The sequence below is a fragment of the Zeus faber genome (assembly GCF_960531495.2).
Source record: "Zeus faber genome assembly, chromosome: 8".
In the NCBI taxonomy this organism is placed as follows: Eukaryota; Metazoa; Chordata; class Actinopteri; order Zeiformes; family Zeidae; genus Zeus; species Zeus faber.
In genome coordinates this window covers 21,316,735-21,333,348 of record NC_137195.1, presented here as the reverse complement: position 1 = coordinate 21,333,348, position 16,614 = coordinate 21,316,735, and the positions used below count along the sequence as shown (strand labels likewise).

Sequence of the window (16,614 nt, the reverse complement as noted above, 5' to 3'; positions counted from 1 at the left end):
TCTTTCCGTGAGAGAAATTGCGTGCGTGTGTGTGTGTGTGTGTGTGTGTGTGTGTGTGTGTGTGTGTGTGTGTGTGCGCGCGCGCGCGCGAGTGCGTGCGTGCGTGAGTCCGTCAAAGGTTAAGAAGACGTGTCCATGGCCTACATTTAACGCTCACGGGTTTTTCTGACGTTGTTTGTTGTTTTGTCTCTATATTCTCTCTGTAGCTACTGGGTTCAGTGCCAGGGGTTCCCATACGGAAATTCGGAATTGCAGGGTCCGCAGCATTTAATTATTAGTATTTTCCTTTTTGTTTTACGTGATTTATTCTCCCACGAAATATGTGTACTCAGCACCACTCATGCGTTTTTGTTGTCGATTTGACACGTTTTGTCAGTTATATGTTAAATGTTAAACCACAGGGTTTAACACTAATCGCAGATTATGATAGTAAAAATGGCGGGTTTTTTTTACTCTATATTAGAAAGTCTATAATCAATTAAATAACTTCATTATTCAGACTATACGCATCAAAACGCGAGTTTATGCACGAAATAATTCGAGCAAATTGTGAAACGTTTGTATCAACTTGAATAAAACATTTATTATATACATATATTTTTTTTTATCTAAACATCAAAGAAAGTGATTCATTTTATTTTTTACAAAAGGGGAAGGTGTAAATTGCCCACTTAGAGAAAATAATAAAGGAAAGTAAATTAAAAGGTTATGTTATCCCGGACATGTGCCATCACAGCAGAATGAGCCCGTCTTGAATGAAGGGGGGGGCAGTGGACGACAAGAAAACCACGTGTGTGAAATGGGAAGATGGTGGTGGTTATTTTCAAGCTGCCGCTATTTTATTCGGGTGGTTCTTCCCTCTGAGTACCTGCCTGATCTCCACCCGGCACACGCCGGGAGTCAATACAAGTTAACAAGTCCACTAAACATTCCTGCTCCTTTTGTTGAAATGAGAACACAAAGAGGAGGATAAAGTGCTTTGAGGTGTATAAAACCAAAAAAAAAAGGAAAAAAAGAAGAAGAAAGAAAGCCAGCCAAGTAGATTTAAAGTAGCCACTGATTTTTAAGAAGTGCTCTGAAAGGGAAGAGTGAAGGGAGTGGGGATTTATGGATGAATTATACAGTGGATTTGTCAGTTCAAATATTGGCGCACAAAGCCACATGCTGAGGATTAATGATGGCTCCAGACCTTTGGTTCTGCGCCCTCTTTTCTTCGCCCTTGACAAATTGGATTTTGGGGATGGGAAGGTCGGCCGGCCCCATTGTCTTTTCCACCGTTTAGGAGCAATTCATTATGTTGCAGGGGTGAGGGAAAGTCTCCATGTGACCATCGGCCTGTTTCCCCCCTCCGCTCACAGCTGTTGAAAAAGCCAAACTCTCTCACACGCAGCCGCGCGCTCCCAACTTGCGCGTCAACGCGCCGAGGGGGGATACCTCGCTGGCTCCATTAGAAAAGCAGGATCACATACGCCGGCGCGTCACTTCTCGGGTGGTGACTGGCCTGTCCTCATCTTCTCGCTGCCTCCTCCTCCTCCTCCTCCTCCTCTTCTCGCCCCGCTCGCCTCCACCTTTCAGTCCATCGGTCGGGCCAGTAGAGTCAGCGCGGGGTCTACATGGTTCTGGTCCCAGCGCTGCACGCACAGCCAGCCATGCAAACCACACGGGCCTCCAGCGTCACGGTGTCTGCGGACTGCTGCATCCCGGCCGGCCTGCGGATTGGACCGGTGCCGGGCGTCTTCAAACTGGGAAAGTACGTGTCGGACCGCAAGGAAGTCGGAGCCAAGAAAAAGGTACGGGGAAAAAACAACAACTTTTTTTGCATTGCATATGATTTATTGGGGTCACATTCCTCATCCCTGTTCCCAATAAAATTTGAAATCAAGATTTGAGATTTTTTTATTTTTAGTTGATAGATTAATTTGTGACTTGACTGGAGCAGGCACACCGAGTAGTTCATTTAATTGCCATTATCTATTGCGTTCTATTAATGTAATCTGTTTTGTTTTATCCTGTGTAATATTAAGGCTGAACATTTTTATATAAATAAATTGAACAAAATAATCAAAATTCACCGATTTAACAATGAACAAAAAATCTGCAATACCAAATAGAATCACATCAATTTAAAAAGTCAGATCAAACATAATAATAATAATAATAATAACTATATATATAATAATAATAATAATAATAATAATAATAATTATTATTATTATTTATATGCTTCACACTTTACAGAAAAAGTTTGGTTTTGTTAAAGCTGAGCTGTCAACGCCGAATGGGCCTTTTGTGCATAAATTGGTTTGCGCTGTCAGATTGGAAATAATTGAGTTCTTCGAGGAAGAAGCGAATTCTGTGAGTCTGAGCTGCTGCTTCACCGCCCTAATGGGCGACCAGGGATGCTGCGGGATATAAGTCATAAATATTACTGTCTTCCAAGCTAGTTATTCCAATTAGTCATTTTATTTTTAACGTTATCCACCCTTTAGCTAAGTAAAATACAATCAAATATTTTATAATAGTATAGTTATATTATATTATATATAATTAAAATAATTTTCAATTTTTTAATTAAGAATGTTTTGTCAATAGCATAGCGGGCCCAATTGAAATTTTCAACGTAGAAAAAATTTTTTGAAACTCCGGACTTTTAGTTAATGAATTGTAAAGGCATAAATCTGAATCTATTATTTGTAGTCTATATAACTGTATAAATACGCCCTGGTATTGTCCCAGCTGTCAGGGAGTGTGATGGATGCGTCTAAATGCATTGCTGGGGGCGATGCGCGTTCATCAGGTGCAATCTCTGTGTCAAATGTCACGCTTCAGTCTTTAATTTCCCTGAACAGCTTAGAAACGCTCTGACACTCCTCAAATCAGTTTCCCATATCAACTCAATTAGGCCTGTTTGTCATCCCCTGTAATAGATTATTATCAGTGCGGGCCTAACAGGGCGGATAAAGACGCACTAACCGAGTCTTGGATGCGGGCGCACCAGGTAGACGCGGCGGTTATGAATTAATCAAAGAACAAATATTAAATATTCAATCATATGAAATAATATCCGACCATTTTGCATATATTAAAATAATTTGTGAACGAATAATATGAAGTAATACATATAATATAAGAAAACGAGTTCTAGTTCTAGAATTTGTATTTGTTTATTCGTTGCTTCATTATTTGTTCGTTGTGAAATTGTTTTTGAGGTTAACTTGTGAAATTTATGATGGTTACTAATGATTCTGATGTTTCATAATTTAACATAAATTTCATGTTGTGTCTTTTTTTCTCCATTAGATTCGCATCGTCCGGGGAGAGTTTGTGGATGAATCGGGTTGTCCTGTGCCAGACTGGATTGGTTTCATACGCGCCGCCAGGAACAGCCAAGAACAAAACCTAGAAGCTGTCACGGATTTACCTGGTGGACAGGTAAATCATATTGTTTTCCATATGTATGTATTTATCTATGTATTTGTTTATTTAACTTTTTTTTTTACATTTTCATTTTTTCATTTTATTTTGTATTTATTTTACTTGTATTTAATTTTCTGCGACATTAATCGTTGACCTTCCCCCTTTAGATCTTCTACCGGGTGCTGAGGGAGATCCCTGCAGGAGAGGAGCTCAGTGTGTGGTACTCCAACCCTCTGGCTCAGTGGTACGACATTCCAACCACTGCCACCCCGACGCACGACGAAAAAGGTAAAAACACAAGTACTTGGAAAAAAAAAAACGCCTTAATGGGTTTACAGTGGTGCTGAGAAGGCCCTACAGGCCACAGATGCCTGGGACTATATATAATCGACATTCTGAGAGTCCATCATTTCGGTTAAGTGACTGTCAATACAGTGATGCTCCACCGATGGAAATCAATGTTGTTTATTTTGTAGGGCTGCATTAATGCTTTCTGATAGCCAGCCCAAATATTTCGATTTATACATAAACGTAAGATAACATCAAACATGATAACATCCTGTAAATTAAAAGAGTACAATTAAAAATAGGCGTTGTTATGTTGGAATATCAATATCAATTTTATAATAATGTTATAATAAAAACTTGTTCAAACGATTATTATAATGTTTTTCTTAAAAAACAACACCGTGTTAAAACAGCCAACTGATCCTCCCCCTAAATTATTTGGTATTTGCCAGTTTGAATTTCTTCTTATTCCAAAATGAAAACACATCAATATTAATTTATTCCTTAATTAAATAAGTATTTTAATCAATTTAGTATTCCGTGGGGGGGCGTTTTAACACGTCTCATTATTTGCGCTGTTATATTTTGGCGTTTGTGCTTTGCTTGGGGATTAATGGGACAAATGATAATCCTATTCGGACACCAGCTCAAAAACACTAAGAGGGTTTAAACATGATTACTATTAACGGATACACTTCACGAAATTCCTGCGTAAAGAGAATTGTTTATAGACAAGCATATAATGTATGTATGCATTGCTGTATGAATATGTGGGTGTGTATATATATATATATATATATATATATATATATATATATATACACACACACATTTGCTCCAAATTGAAAATTGAAAATTTGTATATTATTTTAATACATATATATATTATTAAAATTGCATTAAAATAACAATTTCCAATAATGAGCACTCATTGGGTGAAAACGTGGCTTAAAGCAGCAACTAAAAGCAGACAGACTGGACAGAAGATGATGGTGATGCAGGGGTGAACAAATGTCACCGCGTCATTAATATTCATGCATTCAAAAGCAAATAAATCCGAAAACAAGTGCTTCACGGCAAATTAGCTGGGTGCGCGAGGTATTGTTACCTAATGAATACTAACTTTTATGTGGGATGTATATTGCCCTGATTTGCGGCGGAACACTTTGTGTGCCGCTCTCCTGTGCTCACATCGCGCTCCTTGACATACGCTCCGCTATTATGCGGCGTCAACAGATGGACCAGGGCCATTGTTTCTGGAGACTTGCGATTTCAAGCCGCAGCTGCTGTCACTTCCACGGGAAAGAGCGCAGAGAGGGGAAAGTCCGGCGTTCAATGCGTGTTTTTCCGAGCGCCAGATTGGGATGGGCGTTTGCTCTTTTGATGGCAGTAATTAACAATGGCCCGTATGAGGATTACAAAATCATTACAACTATATTAACCTCTGCTAAACCAGGGCCATTATCTGGGCTGGGTGCAGTGAGCACCCTAATTACAGTTTTTTTTTTTAAATAACAAGTTGTATAATAGACTGCAATATTATATTTTTGAGGGGCAATGGTCAGAGCTTTTACATGTATATAAACTCTATAACCTATATGTTTTTATTTTTTATTTTTTGTCTCTCTGCACATCATGTGGAAATGCTGTCCCACATTTCAAATCTTTCACGCCACTAAAGTCCCGTTTCCTCCTCGTTCCCCCAGGTGAGGAGCGTTATATCTGCTGGTACTGCTGGAGAATATTCAAGTACCCGAACACACTCAAGGCCCACGTCCACTTCCACTGTGCTCTGAGCAGCGGCCGGGGGTTCGTAAGCAGCGAGCAGGCCAGAGGCTCGGAGACCTTCAGCAGGTCGCCCAAGTCCGGAGACATCCCCAACACCTCGACCTCTCCGAGGAGCGGCCACAGCACATCCATCTCGGACTCCGGCAGGCGGGCCGTGTCTACCTCTTCGCCCTTTCTCACCAAAGTGGGGCTGCCGAGGAAAACGAACTCCGAGGAACAGGACCGGGCCCTGGACATGAGCGTTACCTCAGCGAGAAATCACGGACACTTCCTCGGCCTCGGGGCCACATCGTCGGTGCTCAGCAGCATGGGCTTCCATCCGGGCGTGCGCTCCGCGTTCAAACCTATGGGTGTCTCCAAGGGCCCCGCTGCGGAGGAAACCACCGGGAAGCTCAACGGACTCGGGTTCGGCAAGCTGGTCGGGAGCATGAAGTCCGTGCGCAGCGTCAGCTTGAACGACTCGTTAAACGGCGGCAGCCATCCTTCCAAGTGCGCGCCTTCGATCGAGCCGTCGTCCCCCATCATGCCGTGCTCCAACGCCATCCGCGGTTTCCCCTTAATGCCGCACCTGGAGGAGGGCTCCGCTTTCAAGCACGTGGAGAGTCGGATGCACACCGCCCTGTCCCCCTCCCGGTACCCGCAGATGCCGCCGGGACTCCACTTCGAAAGGTTCTCTCTGCCCCAGTTCGACGGGGTCAAGCCGTACGGCGCGGACTGTAACATCCCCCTCATGCCCTTCACGGTCTACAACGGAGAGCTCCTCTACAGCTCCCCGTACTACCCGCTGAAGTTCCACTTCAGCAACCTCCTCAAGTACCCGGAGTCGGTGTCTTCGTACTTCGGCGCGCCATCCCTCAACCAAGACCTGGGGTCCATCACCAACATAGACCGGGAGATCGCCATGCACACGCAGCAGCTTTCCGAGATCGCCGTGGAGAAGAACCGGGCGCGGCTGGAGTCCATGCCGCCCAGCGCCCCGGGCCACCCGGGGAAGCCCAAGAAGGGCCACCTGTGCCTGTACTGCGGCAAGCTCTACTCCCGGAAGTACGGGCTGAAGATCCACATGCGGACGCACACGGGCTACAAGCCGCTCAAGTGCAAGGTGTGCTTCCGGCCCTTCGGCGACCCCAGCAACCTCAACAAGCACATCCGGCTGCACGCGGAGGGCAACACGCCGTACAGGTGCGAGTTCTGCGGCAAGGTGCTCGTCCGCCGCAGGGACCTGGAGCGCCACGTCAAGTCCCGGCACCCGGGCCAGACCGTCAAGAAGCACGAGGACAAGGCGGGGGGGCTGTTCGAGGACGCCGGCCAGAAGAGCGGCGAAGACGACGACAACGACAGCGACGTCGACGTGTGCTTCACCGACGACCAGAGCGACCAGGAGTCGTGCAAAAACAACGATTAATGTTTTGTATGTCCGTTCGAGACTGATAACATGTCTTTTTTTTTTTTTTTAAACGACGCTCATGGAACTCTCTTTTTCATCGTGAAAAAAACATTTTTAGGGCCTGTACGTCCCATCAAGAGCCCTGACGCGGGGAGCACTTTGTTGACGTCATCGGACTGTCCGATGACGTCGGCGGAGCGCATTCCAGCAGACGTGACGCGCTGACGTCACAGAAGTTACGAGCGAGGGGGCATATTTCTCAGCTGCGGCAGCTGCACTTTAAATCAACAAAGGCATTTCATTTTCAACACACTTAAAGCTCAGTTGTACATTTCATTCATGCATTTAAGAACTACTCTGCTCCATATCCGCATTGAATAGCATTATACTTTATTTTTTTTGCACTTTCTTGGCGAGAAGTAGCCAGCAGTACCAGTTTAATTTAATGTCCTGCTTCGGGGGATGGGGGGTGGGGGGGGGGGGGGTGGTGGTGGTGGTGTAATAATTACATTAAAGCGTATGTAAAAAAAGTGTACAGTATGATATTTCACAGTTCAGTGGAGAAGTACTGTATATGTTCTGTTTATATAAGTGGTATTGTCCCTTGACAATATTTTCTTCCTGTTGATTGGGTTGTTTGGGTTGTTCGTTTTTGAATAAACATAATTTAAATACAAAGGTGGGACTTGAGTTAATGAATTCCTTTATGTATCTTATCTTTATTTAACTTTTTCCCTTTGATATATATATATATATATATATATATATATATATATATATATATATATATATTTGGGCACGTGCAGGTGGGGGCCCGAGCCCGGGCACCTTCTCCTTTGCCCCTCCATGTCCCTGGCGCCCTTTTCATCAGGAACGGTTTTCTCGGTAACGGATTTTCTGTGCAAGACATGCATATTCATTAGGGACGTGTCCTCGGCGCGCCCGTGCGTCCCCGTGCCGCTCCGTTTCTATATTGAACGAAAAGAAGAAAAAAAAACACCGCTACCTTTAAACAAGGTCTCCAAATTGCTTTGATTCCATTTCCGCTTTAATTCTTATTCACATTCCTGGCCTTAGTTTAGGCTTTTTTTTTTTTTTATTTAAAACTGTTCGTTTTCCCCGACAAAGGGAGTAAGAGGTATCGTTTTATGACAGTAAACCGATCAGAAGTTTGAAAGTACAACACACATAAAACACACATCCAAGATTAGTTTCGTCAATGGAAAATGTGAAATATTTTGACATATGTAGAGAGTTTCTATTCAGAGGATTCGGTCAATTTAATTGTATCAAAACAAAACGCAGCAAGGACAATCACACACTAAATAAAAAAATGAAGTTCCACTTTCTTTTTACTAAGCTGTGCTGTGAGCAGGCTGTGCGTACAACTCAGGGTGCTTGTATGCCAATCCACGTCCGAGACATTGCTATATTTTGAAACGAGGCTCAATGCGCAGTTTTCAGCTTTTACAACACTTGTACCAATTATTAGAGTGAATCAATAGAGTGTGTATATAATTTACATTTGTGCAAAGTCTAAAGACACAACATACATTATGCCGACACATTCATTCCCTTTCATTACCAGTTGTGAAACCGAATAATAAGCAATAATAATAAACTGTATTTTGAACAATCTGTCTACATTGAATAAAAAAAAACAAAAGACACAACAAGAAATAAAAATCAAAACACGATAAAAAAATTGCCTAACAGATGAAAATGAATTACCTCGATTGAACAACAACAGTATATATATATATATATATATATATATATATATATATATATATACACATTTATTTATAACAATCCTTTGTCTTTTCTGTATGTGGTTATTTTTCATTGTTGGTATACAATGCGTTTCCTCCTGCGTTTGCAGGAAATAACGTGCTGTTGCACTTTTAACTGTTCATTTTGTTGTTTAAACAAACAAATAAATAAATCTTGCAACTCTGAGAATAGCTTCCTTAATTGAAATTTAATTGGTATGATATTTATTATTGTTTAGAGAAAATAAATGCAATTGACATTGCACATTAAATCGTAATTTCAAATAAACTCGTGATTATTACATACATTCTAACCTACAATGTAAAATAAAATAAAATAATTTAAAATAAAATAAAATAAAATACAATTAAATTAAAGACCTAATGAGCTCAGGATGGATGGAATTGACTACTGAGGAGATATCCTCTAATCCCCAGCAGATCCGTCTGGACCGGTCCGGTTCCCTGCACTCTCATACACTAAAACGCTGGCCCCCTGCACCACCCCATACCATTCCCCTCCCACCAGCGTTTTAAATCAATTAGTGCCGTTCATTAGAGAGGACACCGAGGGGAAAAAACAGTTTGATCAAGAGTTTGACTCCAAGCCGAGAACATTTTTTTTTCCAGGATCGGACGCTACTCTGCTGGCCTGCCACCCAGGCTAACTTGTTTCCCGGGCCGTGATTCATTCTTTTCTGGGCTGTGGCAGGTATCCTTGGTTCATAATGGCTTCGGGATGAGATTAAACTAACCAAGAACTATCAAGACAGTTTATTTTTCTTTAATTTGGACTCAACAATCAATAAAGGAGTAAAACACCAGATAAAAATCATCCATGTCCTTGCCCTAATGACCGCTTGCTTTACATGGACTTTGAACTATTCTTAGTATAAACACGGATGGCGCTAGGTGGTCTGTATCATCACAGGAATTAATTATATGAAAGAAAGTAATCTCCCAATAGGCATACGGATATAAGTAACTAGGCCCCTCATAGGTTGTGGCAGAACGTTCTCTTTGTTGCAGACATTACATGTTTTTTTTTGTCGGTTCAAAAATGCCATTACAAAGCCATATTCAATCAACATTCAACCACGTCTTCTTCAGATAACCCGACCAACAGTCCCTGTCAGCCAAGACAACAGCCAGACTGGTTGCAAGGCTGAGGAGAACCACAAAGAAGAGGACTATAGAATGAGTTATGGTATATCTTCAGTATATATCTAGCTTAGGATTTGTAGTGCTTCATTCTCATCTATGCATCTTTTAATCACGCAAATAAATAGCTATATCAATACAGTCAGGTGCAGCTGATGAATAAAAAGAGAATGCCATGTTATTATGAAGAATTCGCTTCATTCAACAGCGCCTGGAAGCTATTAATGTCTGCTAGGTGCTCTGCTTTTTAGATCCGTGGTCTCGTGAAGAACACTCAGAGGGTTTCTAAATTAGGTTGGTCTGTGCTCACGGTGAATCTTAACTTCCTCCATTTACTGCCGAGCTTTCACTGAATTCACATTCCACCATCAATGCAAGAATTGTGATGACATGGTAGATGAATGTAATGCCATCAATGCGTTTCACTTTGATTGGTGCAAAATGTACTTAGACGATCACAAATGCGGTGTATTGGCTCAAAGATAAGGTCAGGCCCATTCAGCCGATTCGCTTTGAAATTATCTCTACATGTATCATCTTTTTATGGTAAAATGAATGAGATGCACTTTAGTATGGACTCTACCTCAAATGAAGATTGGAAATCTTAATTTTTTGCCACTGGGAATTCAGCTTCTCTGCTATGGAGATACATTGTGCAAAAAAAATATAATAATAATAATCTGATAAAATAGATCTTTTTTCTGTCCATTAACTCTTGTCTTCTGCTGACGAATTCCAAGCAGAGTTGTGGAGGTAACTGCCAAGATGCATTACAAAATTTAAAAAAAAGGACAATGTAGAACAATTTCAGGTCTCAGGGCATGTGTGATTGCGTGTGTTTGTGTGAAAGTGTGTGTGTGTGTGTGTGTGTGTGTGTGTGTGTGTGTGTGTGTGTGTGCACCTGTCTGTGTCTGTCTGTGTCCATGTGTCGGCGTGTTGGAAATGTACTACTTTGATACATTTTGATGGTGATTCCCAGTGATGCCAGCAAACAGAAATGCTGGCGCTTTGGTTTGTGACATTTCCTTTCCAGGGCAACTGGAATGTCTTTCCTTGGGATTCTTCATCCTCTGGACGATTAGAACATTGTTCACAGTGCCTTTGTGCTGCTTCCTCTGCCAAGAGGCCTTGCAAGAAGGAAGGACAGCGCGCTGTTGGAACAGCTTCCACACAGGTTTGTTCTGAAAGATTCATGGACCGGCACAGAAAACTGGTGGACTTCAAAGTTGTCATTGTCGGAGAAGCTTTGGCTACTAAACAGGTAATGATGACGGCCAGAAAGTAAAAACATGCAGAAAGCCTTATTTTCCAGCATCTATGGTAGTATTTGAAAATTTCTGAATGAGTGCCTCTTATAAGGCACTCTGACAATTGTCACTCGAGTCCTTTTATGGCAGACACACACTCTCCCTTTATCACCCATTTGGTGTCTTGCCACAAGTTACAGTTTTTTAATTAGCGTGGAGACTGAAACCACTACGTGTCAATACTCTCAAAATCCTGTATTTTACAGAAAAGCTGCACCACGCTATGAGGACTAGAGATAATGGGGGAATGGTAGAAAGGGGGCAATGGGCAAATGGTCATTGTGGAGAAAGGTGACATTGCAGATAAATAAGTGTAGTGCATACTGGTATAAAATTTGACCTCCAACCAAGGTTGCCAGAGTAAATAATGACACAAACTTTTTTTTTTATTACCACGTAACCTTACCACATAAGCAGAGAGTGGTAGTGATGAAAAGAGTGGATTGTTTCATATTCACAGCTGTGCCACTTGGCCAGTTTGGACCACTTAAAGGAAGTTGAAGAGCACCTCTGCTCATTCCCCAGTCGCCACCAAAAGATATGTCGGCCGAGGCTCACCTGCAGAATGCTGGAGAGCAATTTTATGAGGACCATGGCCCCAAAATATTTGTTTATTGCTTTCCCTGAAAGATCATGGGCATGGCCTGTGACAGACAGAATAGCACAGGCACAGACGTACAGAGATAAAATACACACACACACACACACACACACACACACACACACACACACACACACACACAAAATCAATTTGGAGAAAAGAACAGGTGCAAGGATTTGCTTGGATTTTGAGAGGCTCGGGTGGGGAGGTATCCTATGGGGTGGAAATCATGCCTGGATGGAGGTTCGAAAAATTAGAGAACAAGTAATAGATTTCTGGGGGTGAATATACAGCAAATCTGATACCATAGAAACTCAGTCACATAGCAGCGCATGTAAAAAAAATCGTATATATATTTTTCTGATATTGAGATAAATATCCAGATACATCAAAAAATTTCACCTCGAAAACGTAATAGGAATATTGTTCAGGCAGTTCCGCCTGCCACACCCACCCTAGCGGCTTTTTCAAGGCCCTCCGACATAGGGACACAGGTGATGGTGTTGAAACATAACGGTGAATTGAAGAGAGTGGAGGAGATGGAACAAGCCCGTAGCAGATGGGAACATGTCGTGACCAGGGCTCCCCCCGTGTGTGTGTGGGGATGGGTGATTTAACCTGTGCTCGTTGATTGCTCTGGTGAGTAACAGGTGTACAGCCACCCCTGATCCAAGGCCCAATTAACTAGACAAGACAGGTGTAGCTGCTTAAACCACAGCACCCCCACACCACATACCTTACCACCAAACTGAAAAACCAGATAAACCTACTCCCCCCACAAAGCAGAGAAAAAAAGAAAACAATTCAATAAAGCCTGGACTCTGAAACAGGGTTCCCATACCTCAAACAAACAAAAGCGTCCAACAAAAACGGTCCCGTTTTCTGGAAAACCGGAACAGCACGGTCCATCAGCAACCCTCCCCCAGGGCAACGAAACAGACTACCCCCTCCTCCCCTCCAGAGTGTGGGGCTTCTGTGCTGACTGGTGGAGGAGTAGCCGGGCTTGGCTGTTGCAGGGGGCTGATTGGAGGGGTGGCGTGGCCGTCACCTTACTGACCAATATAAATATACAATAAATGTAACTTTATAACGAGCAAAATTACTAGTTATTTGGAATTTTGTTTCCAAATCATTTCCTTAGCCTCGCATTTTGGTGAAGGCCTGTTGATGGAATGATGGGAGATGGAAACAGGGAGGTGATGACTCTGTTCAGTACCATCATTACCTGTTCTACATAAAGCAACACCTGCTCCCTCCACAATGAGGCAAGAACGGCACGATCCTACGCTACTAAACATAATGTCTGTTCAAGGCCAGCATCCACATTCTGCCTCCACCACATTTTAATTTAAGTAAAATTACAAGACCCAAGACAGAACTAGCACAAGAAAATCAACGCATCGCCCAGTTTGTGTCTGAACAGTTGAAAAATTTGATTGGCTGTGTAGATATTGAGCTTGAATACGATGTAGAAGATGAATGTCTGTGAAAAAGAGCCTACATATGCTGTTTGCCTGTTGCACTTATTTTATATACTGTGTATTATTATAGACCCTACTTAGTGGATATATTTTTTACTTTCACTGTATGTGTATGCATTTTTTTCACTTTACTGTATCCTGTAGGAACTGAAGCCTGTTTCAGATTCTATATTTTGGTTTCAGTACCTCTGTCCCTCAGTATCTTTTCTTTTTGGGGACAGTGGATCGGAAGCAACTGCTGCGCTGTGGGCGACGCGCTCTCACAGATCAGGGGAACTAGGAGAGGAGGGCAGGTGACGCAAATAAACACACGACTGGTCGCACAGAGCTTGGAAAAGGGCAAGAACCCACACAGATGCATGAGCACGCGTAGTGGCACACGAGCAGCCAAGCCACCCCTTCTGATCAAATCACTGCCTTTCCAAACCAATGTTGACTTTCTTAGTGAAGCGGGAGCTCCAGCATCCCAGGACCTAAATGAGGTACCATCCATCTCACGGAGACATGTGCTCATGGTGATGGACATCTGGGACAGTGGATGTGAAGGGCCCGCCGTGCTGCAGGCAGCTTGATCTACCAGTGCAGGTAAACCATGAGCTGAGCGCAGGTACACTAAACACAATACACAACTGGTCTCACACACACACACACACACACACACACTGTATCTGCACACAAACATGGCAGGAGGCACCAGAAAATACAGTTCTACTGATTGTAAGCCAACATGAATTTGGATACACGGTACCTGCACAGAGATAACGATGCAGACACGTTTATGTGCCTGGCCTCCACACAAATAAAAACACACTAATAAAGGGAAGAAATATCATTGTCTACTAGGAGGTAAAGACGTATAGGTTGACAGACAGGCATGTGCTGTACATGGGTCTGCTATCTCATCTCAACATTCTGCTTCTGTCATTTTTCTATTCAGAGAGTGTGAAAGGCAACTTGTTTTTCTTAACGGTACAGTAAAAGAAGGAAAAATACTTTCTATAAGGACATATGATAGCTATGGATATTAATTAAGGACCAGACCAAACAAACGCCTTGCATCATTCACTCTTTAGCAGTCTAGCAGCCGCTAAAAAGACTGAAATGGGGTTCCACGCCTCAGAACAGACGGCCTGACAAGTTTCCCACAGATTAAATAACCGAAAGGGGTGGCATCCAAGTGCGAGCTGCGAATTTGTTCTGTAACAGGATGTGGCGTGGAACCATAACCGAGACTGAGCCGGACCGGAGCCGGCCTCTCAGGTTCAGGGCCAAGTAGGGAGGACACTGTGGCACACCAGCTGTGGCCTACTGGTATGCCCTCCGTCCCCGCCGCACCTCTGCAACATAAACACATGCTAAACAGGCCGATCGTCCTTGCCGCCCCCCCATTCAGCTGCAAATGAGCCCGCTTCGGGCCCCTGCGCTGCCACCGTTTGATGTGGCAAATAATGAGCATGAATTTTCATTTGCGCGGTTTTCTGAAAACCCCTAATGTGTGTTGTTTGTCCTGCAAGCCAGATCCCTAGTCAGGTCTTTGTGCTGAGGTGTATAATAACTCAAGGTAAGGTAGGCAAATAGCAAGCGGCTTCCCCGGGTCGTATCGGACGCGTCTCCTCAGAGTTGGACAAAACAACGTCTCAAACCGCGTCTCGCGGCTCCAATCGGAGCGAGGTGTTCCGCTGCACCAAAACAAAGAGGGCGACACGCCGAGCTCAGCGTCTCAACATGTCACAGAGACGCACGGTCGCCCTAGGTAGACCAGGAGCCCAGTGCTGGTACACTTAACACAATACACACATCTGGTCAGACAAATATGAGAAATATCACACAATTAAATCAGACACTTATGCTTAAGGGACTGGTCGCTACCTGTCTCATGGCAGGGTGCAACAGTATCACAGGAAGTGAAGGAGTTCCCGAAAGAGGAACAAAAAACATTGAACAAAAAAAAGATTAAAAGACACAAAGGCATTAGCAGGTCCACTTCTCATCGAACGGCCAGTGGGTTTAAGCATAGATTTAATTGGAGCCTACAGGCTGCACCAAGCTGCTATCGACAGCCTGCTTGCGCCGCTCTAAATGGATGTAACGGTTAACTGGTCGACACATCGCTATTGTGGGGTTGTTTTTAGTGATCTATTAGGGTTATATGTGAGGCTTTTATTTGCATAATCCGGCGCTTTGACTTTAATGTGTGGCCAGCAGTGTGCCTGGTAGCTCTGCCGTGGCAGCATGGAGAGCTCTCTGTCCTTTTTGGCTGCGTCAGTGGCTAAAGATGTGTTGAATGCGGCCCATTGATTTCCTCATTACGCTCAGCCTACTAAACAACCAGGGGACTGCTAATGCACTCGTCATTACTATTCTATCTGGCCAGAGAGAAGGTCTCCAGAGACCAACTTCCCTCAACATTCCCCAAGAATTGCTATATATACATGGGAATAAAACCAAGGTAGAATAAGTAAATACTCACTATGGAAAGAGCATCTTTGCAAGCCTTTGGGTAACGTGTGTTGCTGCATTGACAAACACTGCTCTACAATTCCAACACATGATAATGCCATAAACAACCATGGTCATTCAACTTTGGCTGCTAATATGGAAATGCTCAAGGCTTTTTTTTCTTTTCAAAGACAGAAAATGACATGAATTTTTTTTTGTGTTTGTGTATGTGTGTGTGTGTGTGTGTGTGTGTGTGTGTATGTGTGTGTGTGTGTGTGTGTGTGTGTGTGTGTTTGTGTGTTGTGTGTGTGTGCATGGGCGTTGTATTATGTCTGCCAGTCTCAATGTCATTGCCATGTCACCTTTTTACTTTTTTCTCTTGCTGTTCAATTGGGAAAGGCAGCTTTTTTTTCCCTCCCATTTAAGCCACTGCCTGGAGACAAAAGTGAAATGAAAATACTTGCTTGATAGGTTTGTCTGTGCGATCAGTCAAAGTTTTAACCAGGTTATTAAATAATCCCTTTTCTTCAAAAGTGATGCCTTCTAATACACATAAAACAAAATCATTGCATTGTTTTTCTAAATCTCCCGTCAGTCAGTGCTCGAAGGAACAAAATCTGCCCCCCCCCCCGCATGCCCGAAAGCCGGTGTTTCATAGATTTCAAGGATAGCATCCTCATGAGACAATCATTACCAAACATCACAAAGGATAACTATCTCAACACCTTGCTTACATTCAAAGGCGATTCATACCGACAGGACGAGAGGAGGACCAAAAAACGAGAGCGAAAGGGAATCCCAAAAAGAAGAGCGAGAGAGAGAGAGAGAGAGAGAGACACAAAAGCTGAGGTAGATAGCCAGAGAAAGTAAAGGGCCGAGAGATAGAGATAGAGCGAGAGAGAGAGAGAGAGAGAGAGAGAGAGAGAGAGAGAGAGAGAGAGAGGCAGGGGGAAAGACACATTTATAAGGGCCG

General features: G+C 43.2%; 1 protein-coding gene across 1 annotated transcript; it reads left to right on the top strand.

Moving 5' to 3' along the window:
* Positions 1-1,613: 1,613 nt before the first annotated feature.
* Positions 1,614-6,898, top strand: prdm13 (PR domain containing 13; the record flags this gene model as incomplete). Its single annotated transcript, XM_080006113.1, has 4 exons — positions 1,614-1,790; positions 3,301-3,432; positions 3,585-3,705; positions 5,412-6,898. The coding sequence occupies 4 exons, from the start codon at positions 1,614-1,616 to the stop codon at positions 6,896-6,898; spliced, it is 1,917 nt and encodes a 638-aa protein (XP_079862239.1).
* Between the last annotated feature and the right edge of the window lie 9,716 nt (positions 6,899-16,614).